A 9,745-nucleotide genomic window follows, 5' to 3' on the forward strand; every position below is an offset into this window, starting at 1 on the left:
GATAATTGGAGGTTTAGATTTTTGTCTTTTATTTCTTCTGCCCTTTGTATGGTGTTCTCACCTACTGTCGTAGGCTTAGTTGGTTGATTTAGAATATAGTGAAAATAATGCTCCTGCAGTGCTTGAAGACACATTAACTAGTGGGGACAAAATGCTATGTACAGTATATATTATGTGACTAACAAAATATGTCTGGACTTGCTGACTTTTCTGAACTAACTTAGTGACAGAATAGAGTTGGGACATGTGTGCCAGTTGTTCTAGTTGTTGCATTAAATTTATATTTGTTTTTAGGACATACGTTACTATGGCTGTGTTCCTGAGTACTTTTCTCATTGTTGGTGTTGTATTTCTATTGGTTATAGCTGAGAAGTGCAGGGTAAGTGATGCATCAAGCCTGTTGTTAACACCCAAGGCATGTCATTTCCCCTGACCAGAATTGGCACTGAGTCTTCGATTAACTTTGTTTTCCTTCTTTAATCTTACTGGTTTATAAGAATTTTTTTAGTTTAACCATGCTTTTCTCTTTGATTCACCAGAGTGCACCAAATGCTTTCAGGAACATCTCCAGCAAAATTGCACAGTCTCAGACAATCTGCAGAGTAGTGGCAACAGTTCTTGTTCTTACTCTGTACATTGCAGCCATAGGAAATCTGGTACGTATAGCAAACAAGTTCTACTATGCCCTCTTATCCAGCAATTGCAACATCTAGTTACGCGGGATGCCCTGAAGGGGCATACCGCGTCTAAAAACGGGTCGATTTTTCTTTTTTCCTTCCTCGTAGCTACAATTCTGTACATTAATTTATTCATTAAACTCACCCCTCTCCTACTCGGGGTGTATTGTTCTGATTGTCTTCAACAGAAGCAGGCCAATCAAAATCCATTCTTGTCGCTTACATCGCGAGGGAGGGGACCCACTCACCCCTACCTGTGTGACGTCAACGCATCATTTGATCTATTTATTAAAAACAGATTAAATTTGGCGCCATATTGTTAACATGTTCTGGACTAGACTGCAAGCAGTCCCTTTCTGGTCAGTCGAGATGGTGCGCTCACAGCGCAGCGAGACTGGAGCGAGGAGAAATAAAGGAGAAGAGACTGGGGGAGAGAAGGAAAAGAAAGGGACTGCGCTGCTAACTGTAACAAACGCGTTCGAATTTCCCGTCGCTCCAGCAACGGAAAATTCTGATTGGTCTATAAACAATAGCTGCTGTCAAACAAGTTTGATGTGTAATTAACTTCTTCACACGTTTGATGTCAACACTTCAGATCACTAGGAAAATGGTTTCAGTCGTGAAAGAGAGTAGCAGCGATGTCTTGGTAAATTTAAGCGATCAAGTCGGCGGCTTAGTTCTCAAAGAGGGACAGAAGGTAGCAGTAGAAGCGCTCTTGTCGGGAAAAGATGTAATAGCCATTCTTCCCACTGGTTTCGGGTAATCCATTACATATCAAAGCTTTGTAATAGCGAAAAACTTTGCCATCACGGCTTCGATCGTGGTTGTTGTTGCGCTTCGCAGTGTTATCGAAAACCAGTTGCAGTCAAATGACTTTGGTTTAAAAGCAGTTGCTTTCGACAAGATCACAAAATTATTAAAAGACATTGGTGCCAACTAGTAAAATGTAATTTTCGCATTCGCGGAACAAGCTTTGTCGGCAGATTTCACCGCAGGATGCTTACATATGATATTAAGAACAGCTTTCCAATTGTCCTGTACCACGTTCTTAATTACACTTTGGGCGTTTGTGTGGTCCCTTTTATTTTACTCTGGGCCTCGAAGAAAAATTCAAATGCACCACAACTTCTAGCGATTTTGGCTTTTCAGAGAAGCTTGGATCAATGCCCAAGCTCGGCGATTCTTCCTCTTCGCTCCTATATTCTGGTGATTGAATAACAATGCGGAGTTGTTATTCAGTTAATTGGATTTTTAATGGGTTTAACGAATTGTGGGCGGAGTTACCCTGAACGCATCTGTTACAGCTAAGAGCGCAGTCCCTTTCTTTTCCTTTCCCCTTTTTCACGCCTTTCCCCAAGCCCCCCTCCGCTCGTTTGCTCCAGTTTTTTCGCGCTCGGCTATTTCGCGCAGCCTCTCGACTATCCAGAAAGGGACTGCTTGATGTCTAGTTCTGGACTCAAGTGTGCCGTTTTCAAACGGAAATTTCACCTTTTTGAAGCGGCAAATCGAAAGAATAACTTCTAAGAAGCACCCAACATTTAAAACGGTGGAAATTGGTAAATTCCTGGCGAAGGAATCGTGCTTTGTTTGACAGTCTTAGACCTCGACGCGAGACTGAAAAGAGGTCATTGAGAAGCTTACGTTATCGCAATGGAATTCCTGCAATTTCCCTTGAAACCATGAGTAGCGTAACACAAGGGAAACAACGTAACGCGATCGTCGTGACTCAAACTATTCCATCAGCAAGGATAGTTTAATCAATCGGCGAAGCATACAGTTGGAATAAATGAATCAGCCCCAGCATCACGCGTAATGCCAGTATAGCAGGCATCTTGTCTTTGATACAAAGCATCCCAAAACAATGACAGCAACTACCACATTCTGTGCCCACTCCATAACAAATAAAACAACACATTGTCTTATGCCAAATGTTTATTTTGGAAGGGCCTGTACAAAACCAAGCCATGCTATTTAGAGCCTACAATGACAACAGTAATAAGTGCATTTACTAACACAAGAAATCTGTATCGAATTTTGAAAGCGCCTGTTGTACCCCACCCCCAACTAACTGACAGGGGAGGGGGGTGAAGACAAATTTTTGGAGGGGCTTATATTCAGAATTTGGCAGTATTTTAAGTACAAACTCCATTATTGCATGGACTATTTTACCTGAGTAGATTCCTTTGCTTCACTCAGTTGTGCATGTGTTGAATTTGTTGATGGGTTTATATTTGAAGTTTAGCAATCTGTTGAATAGAAACTACATGATGTATCACATTTAGGATATCTCTAATAAAAAACAGTCCCAAAAGTTTGATTGCTGTGGTATCCAGGGCTGCATTAATTTTACTGATGACATTTGTCTGCCGCTTATGTTTGTAGTTTGGCTGTGACCTTGATAGATTAGATGTTGGCCAGAATTGGTGTAATGGTACTCCATACAAGAGTCCACTACACCCTGACAGAGAAAACTGTGATTATCCACAGGTAAAGCCCAGTGTCACACTGAACACATCTTCGAATGCAACAGAGCATCATAACTAAATATCTTTTGCTTACAGTTTTACACTGTGATATGTGTGATACACTTGATTCTGGCCTGTGATTGTAAAGTGTTATCAAATGGTTCTTGATTTTACCTAACATATGCCCAGTAGCTCTGAGTGCCCAAGGAAGTGACCAAGGCACCTCATGTTTGCCTGGGGCTCATAACATTTTTTAATTATTAATTTTGGCTCCTATAAAATTGGTCCGATCTTTGGGCTCTGGTTCCTTAGCAACAGTTGTGTTTTCAAGAAAAATTGTGCTTCCTGTTTACTCCATACAGATAGTAATTTTGCTGTGTTTTTTGTGGTCTGTTTCAGTACTTTACATTCAGCGTGGTGCTGGTGATGATTGGATGTGCTGTGTTCCTTCAGCTCAGCACCATACACAAGTTTTCCATGCTTGCTCTCATGTCAGCTGTCTTTGTAGTCTTGTTACGTGTTGTCTACAAGGATCTTTTTATCAACCATGACAGCATCCATTTCTGTTGGTGAGTCAGACAATCTTGAGCACTAATGGTCACAGTACATTGTAGCACCTCATCCTTTAATTCAAAAGACCACTGGTATGGTACAATTACAAAAATTTACTGTTACTTTGAGTTTCTCAGCTTTGCAAACTAAAATTGAGTTGGTTTTAGGGTTTTTTTTTTCCCGTTTCAAAGTTGTGTGCTTGTTATTTTCTGTGGACTTGGCTCACATCAAATATATGAAGCCATAAAATCATTAGAGCAGAAACAGTCAACTCCTTTACAGCTTTTTTTTTTTTAATTTCAAAATTCTGAGGTAAAACTAGAGTTTCAAGCACTCAGCTGGATTTTTGTAAGTTCAGTGGAAAATTATATGATTTGACCAAGACGAAGCATGACAAATAACAAGTAGATATAAAGAGTTTTACTGGACAGAAACGGGAAAGTTCTCAGAGCTTGATATCAGCACAGAATCCAGGGAGAAAAGGAGTGGCCATAGTAATACAGTGGTCATAAGACTGTTTCCATTGTTAGGTCTGAACTTAGTATAGTGTATAGGCAACCGAGGTAAACATTTTTAATTTCAGCGTATTCAAGCATTTAAAGAAAGATTTTGTCTATCTCGGGCCATAATGGTTGTTTGTGTCTTATTGAGTGGAAGTGATTTTCTATTTCCTCGACTTAAGCTACTCATTTAGCTGACATGCTTCAGCTGTACATCAAATCGATCTAGCTGGAGTATACGGCAAGCACCTGAACTGAGCTTATTTGTTGTCTTTTCACACCTTGGCTCTATATTTCCTACTTGCTGAAGCAACTAAACAGTTTTAATTTGCTAAAATATTTTGGAGCATTTCAATTAATGATTGGTAGCGTTATCAGATTAAACATCATGGGGATAAGATTAAATATGGCTCCAAATGTCGAAAGATAGTGCAAAAATATAATCTGTGTCAAATAAAATAATTTGCCTTTTTGGTGCATGGTTCAGTATCGAGAATTTTGTGTTCTTCTTCCTTTTTTTTGGTCCTACTGCATTAGTCAAAAAATTTGTGTCGCTATGAACCAGACTGTAATACATGTAGTGTGAGGCTGTTAAATGTACATTTCCTATGCACACCTGTAGGTTACGTGAAAAGGATAAGGATGCCAAGTTCATCGAGTGGATTGACCTTTCCATTGTGATTGTTGTGGTGTTGACAGTGGCTTTAACAGCACATGCATACTTGGTAAGAACATCATTTTCTTAAAGAACACATAGAACATCATTATTAAGAGGCTTTTTGTGTCTTGTGGTTTCTGGAGAAGCTTTGGTCCGGTATGTGTGGGGAAGTGATACAAGAAATTTGGTTGTATCTACTGAGTCAATAACGTAAACTTGCCAAGGCGAGAAGATTCAGACGCTAACTTTTCTCGAGAGGCTAAGCCCTTTGTCAGAGTGCTAGAAGGGGTGATTCTTCAAACGTGAGCTTTTGAGTCTTTTTGCGGTGACCAATCTACCTCATCAATTAATTTGATAAAAACACAAGTTGGGTTTTTTTGCGTCATGTTTGATTAGCTATTGAGTGGTTTTTTTTTTTGCCAGAGTTGTTTGTTAATTTAACAAGTTTATGTCAGCCCACAAAGTTTTTTTTGGGAAAAAAAAATGCAAAGGCAATAATATTATGCCTGTACTTGAAATGTACTTGAAAGAATATGAACTTGTTACTTTGTTTGATGTTCATTTTGTTGTTCTTTGGGTGCTGCATTAAAGACAAAGATAAAGTGTTAAGAATGTTACAAATAGAAGTTGTTTAAGAATAAACCCGTTTTTACTTGGTGTTGGTTTATTTGTCAACAGCATGAAGAAATTTCGAGACTTGACTTCTTGTGGAAACTTCAGGTAAAATATGACTAGAATTTGAAACTCTTCGAAACATTTGTAGCTCACTTGGATGTGCCTTTTTAGATGTGTTGTGGTTTTCTTTTGTGGAGACTTGTGTAGACTTGCTTATGGCCTGGAATCCATTGGGAAAACAATTATTTGTATGAGGGAAAATCTGAATGTACATGTACCATCTTTTATGGGAACCTACATTACACCTGTTTAAAAATTGTTTCCAGCCAGTTAAGTGCAGGCCATTTCCCACCTTTGTCTGAGAAATGGTTAAGAAACAACTAATTTTATCAGTCTTGTGAATTGTAAGGATTTTTTTTTTGGTTAAGCATTCATTTGCTCGACTCTTGTTTTGTTTTTATGACCTTCTAGGACTCGTTCCACGCTATCCTACATTATACAGTTTCACTTTGCAGTAAAGAGTTTGGATTACGAGGCAGTTCAGTTGGCTCATTGGTTACTTCAAGCTTTTTGCTAACTTTTAAAATGTTCATTTACTTTAAAATTTTATCGAGAGGCTCAGTATTCAGCGTTTTGTCGTTGGTTGTAGGATCTGCACAGTAAAATGCAATGCTGTCATGATCATAATACATGTTACTGATTTTGAACGCTTGGGATGGCAGGGATGACGCAATGGTGAGAGCACTCGCCTCCCACCAATGTGGCCCAGGTTCAATTCCCACAAATGACTCCTGTCACATGTGCCTCGAGTTTGTTGTTGGTTCTCGTCCTTGCTCCGAGAGGTTTTTCTCCGGGTACTCTGGTTTTCCCCTTCTCCTCAAAAACCAACACTTCTAAATTCCAATTTGATCTGGAAAGTGTCCCTAATTAGTGCCCTGCGCTGAATAGATTGACACTTGAATAAAGTGATTTGTTTTATTTATTTTGAGTTGCATTGTTGAGTTGCTGTCTTTTTCCATTTTACAGGCAACAGAAGAAAGGGAGGAAATGGAACAGCTCAGAGAATACAATAAAAAGTTGTTATACAATATTCTCCCTGACCATGTAGCACAGCATTTCCTCGCTCAACAAGCTAAGAAAAATGATGTGAGTTTTGTAGTGCAGTATGTGTATTTGCTGTTACTGTATAATACTTTGAGAGTAAACTGTGTTGTTACTTGTTGTTTGTTTGCAGGAGCTGTATTATCAGTCTTGCAATTATGTAATTGTCATGTTCTCCAACATCTGTAATTTTTCCGACTTTTACACTGAGCTGGATGCCAATGGTGAAGGCGTGGAGTGCTTACGGCTTCTCAATGAGATACTGGTGGACTTTGATGAGGTAAGTTATGTCCAGCAGCATACATATTATATTTTGTCTCCACTACACAATAAATAACACAGTAATGTAAACCAAATAAGTTTATTTTGGGACGCCTGCCGAGCACCAACCCGAGGCATACATACAAGTGTACATACACTCATATACCTTATACAATGCTGATGTACAATCAATACCTTACACATTAAATAAAAGATATACAACACTGTAATCTAAAGCTTCAACAAGTCGGGATTAACCGAGCTGGGCAACCGCTCACAAAGACACTACCGTAAAGTTCCGATAGTAACGACCCTTCGAAAGTAACGACCCCCCGAAAGTAACGTTCAAACTTTGTGGCTATTAATAAATCCCGAAAATAGCGAGCCCCCGAAAGTAACGACCCCCCCCCCCCCCCCGAAAGTAGCGAGTCCCCAAAAAGTAAGCGAGACCATGCAAGTTTTCTTTTTAATTACTTTATATAGATACCGAATGCCTCTATTGTTTTCCAATCCATAGTCAAATTATTAATGTGCAATACTAATATCTTCTTGCATGGACAAATATGACCACGATAAGGCACTTTACAACAATGGAAAGCATTAAGCCATCATTCGTCCTTGACATCACTGATGGCGTAAAGTGAAAACTAAACTGGTAGAATTTCGGAATAATTAGCAACAGGAACGTTTCTTCAAATTAAATCTGAAAACTCTATATATACTGCAGTATAAAACCTATTGGTGTGTCATGGACTAAAAGCACTGAGTTTATCTTTACTCCCCTGAGTCAGAGAAGAATTCGATTTTACATCGGCTGATTCATTCATGCGCTAGTCCGGTAGACCATCGATGTTTATTTCACTGTCCCTGCTACCAGAAATAGGTAGTGGTCTTAATTCTGTCTGTTGTTTGAGCTTTGCGCGAATAATATAATTTTTCATTTCGGAGAAAAGAGCTAGCGCTAGCTTGTTTTATAGTTTTTGTTCCCCGAAAATAGCGACCCCCCGAAAGTAACGAGCCCCAAACGCTGCTAATTCCGAAAGTAACGAGGGTCGCTACTATCGGAACTTTACGGTACTATGGTAGACAGAGGCCAGAAAAAACCTGCCGAAAAAAAACCCTTTGCGGAAAAAAAATATGACGGGAAATGTGGGTAGGAACCATGACCCAAACTCTAAGCAATTAGCAGCCCATCCTACGAGGCTTCACATGCAGTTCAAACAAAATAAATATTCAAACTAAAATAAATTTGGCATCAGCTAAAGGTAAACGGTTGGTTCCGAGGCCTAGATGGATATCACGTGCTATACTCACTCTTTTTTTACCACTGATTCATTACCCATGATGCCAGGGCCTAAGCCCCAGGCCTTGTCGTATCTCGTGCCGACAAAATATTTATTTCTGCCTAATTCGCTGACTCAAACGTCAGAAATACCATTTTTTACCAGTGTTGCATGTCTCAGGCAAGCAACTGTTCTTGTTATGTTAGCTTTCATTGCATGAAAAGTTGCTCTTGTGTATACTAACTAGTATGTCAGACACGTGTGCTTCCTCTTCATCTGTCCACCTCTGCCTGAGGCATCTACAAGCTGCTGTTTAACATTACTGGTTTGAAAAAGCACTGTCACTGGCTAACAGTAACCAGGGTGGGTTGGGTGAGATGTCTTACTTGTATAAAGTGGAAATGGTTCGTTTTTCTAACACATCTAAAATGTTGGATGCCTGCGTTTAATTTCAGCTTCTTTCAGAGCCACGTTTTCAGTGTATAGAAAAGATTAAAACCATTGGTGAAACGTACATGGCCGCTTCTGGGATTAAACCGGAATCACAGGTTAGTAACTGAAAAACTGAGCTTAGGGTGTGTTTTGTTTAGCATATCTTTGCTTTAATGCAAACTATCTGATTAGTGTTCGGTAAAACTATTGGAAACTTGTGCGTGAAAACCACCAGTTAGTACCTTCAAACATGGCTTAGTGAGCAACAGCGAAGTTTAGCTATGGAGAGTACGTGGCAAACATATCTGAATATCATGTAATGTGTTGAAACGTGTTATCTGACTTTGATTCTGTACAAAAAGCAGGAATCCAAAACACTTTCTCAACTGTATTTTTAATTTTTTTAGGAGAAGCTGGCAACACTTAGTCACATAGTAACAATGGCGGACTTTGCTATGGCTATGAAAAATAAACTGGCAGACATCAATTTACACTCGTTTAATGACTTCAAAATGAAAGTCGGTAAGTGCTTCATGTAAGCCTTGAAAGTACTTTCTTGTCATTCCAACCCGTGTTTAGCCATAAAACTAGTTTGAGAGCCGTGTGTTAGGATGAACACGTAATGAAATATGGCAATATTTTTCCTTAAGCTTAATAGTTAGTGTTGTCTTAAGTCTCCGAATTAATAACCGTTGATTTTTTTTTATCAATCCATTTTTTTTTTGTAATTTACGTTTCTAACTTTAAAGATTTTTTTGATTGTCTCATTTGATTTCAGGTTTAAACTTTGGCCCAGTTGTTGCGGGAGTGATTGGTGCTCATAAACCTCAGTATGATATCTGGGGAGACACAGTGAATGTAGCCAGCCGTATGTACAGCACTGGAAAGCCAAACCAGATTCAGGTCGGTACTTTTGTTTTCGATGGTTTTCATCCCTTAGAAACATTTCTATTCTCAAGAATATTATGTCAATGAACGCGCAAATGGGGATACAAGTGAGCAAGAATTTTCGTTATCTACACTGGCTTATGGTTGTAAACCTACAATTTACGGAGTAAATTGGTTGTGATTCACTTGACGAAAAACTGAAAATAATGAATGGTCAGCGAATAGGTGATTTAGAAACATACTCAGAAATAAACGTATCTGTTGAGGGATAAACGGTAACAGATCATGACAAGAAGCTCCTGAAAACTTTTTG

The 9,745-nt window shown here is 39.1% G+C and overlaps 1 protein-coding gene across 1 annotated transcript in view; it reads left to right on the forward strand.

Annotated features, from left to right (window-relative positions):
* The window catches only part of LOC146488606 (adenylate cyclase type 5-like), a 30,976-nt gene that overhangs the window by 17,917 nt on the left and 3,314 nt on the right, over positions 1-9,745 (forward strand). Inside the window, 11 exon segments of the mRNA XM_085118848.1 lie at positions 295-379; positions 540-656; positions 3,060-3,164; positions 3,542-3,715; positions 4,830-4,919; positions 5,531-5,572; positions 6,494-6,613; positions 6,702-6,848; positions 8,568-8,660; positions 8,952-9,066; positions 9,323-9,447. Of these exon segments, the coding sequence (XP_084974974.1) occupies positions 295-379; positions 540-656; positions 3,060-3,164; positions 3,542-3,715; positions 4,830-4,919; positions 5,531-5,572; positions 6,494-6,613; positions 6,702-6,848; positions 8,568-8,660; positions 8,952-9,066; positions 9,323-9,447 (1,213 nt within the window).

The sequence above is a fragment of the Pavona decussata genome, unplaced genomic scaffold, assembly GCF_977016875.1.
Source record: "Pavona decussata unplaced genomic scaffold, jaPavDecu1.1 SCAFFOLD_9, whole genome shotgun sequence".
Classification (NCBI taxonomy): Eukaryota; Metazoa; Cnidaria; class Anthozoa; order Scleractinia; family Agariciidae; genus Pavona; species Pavona decussata.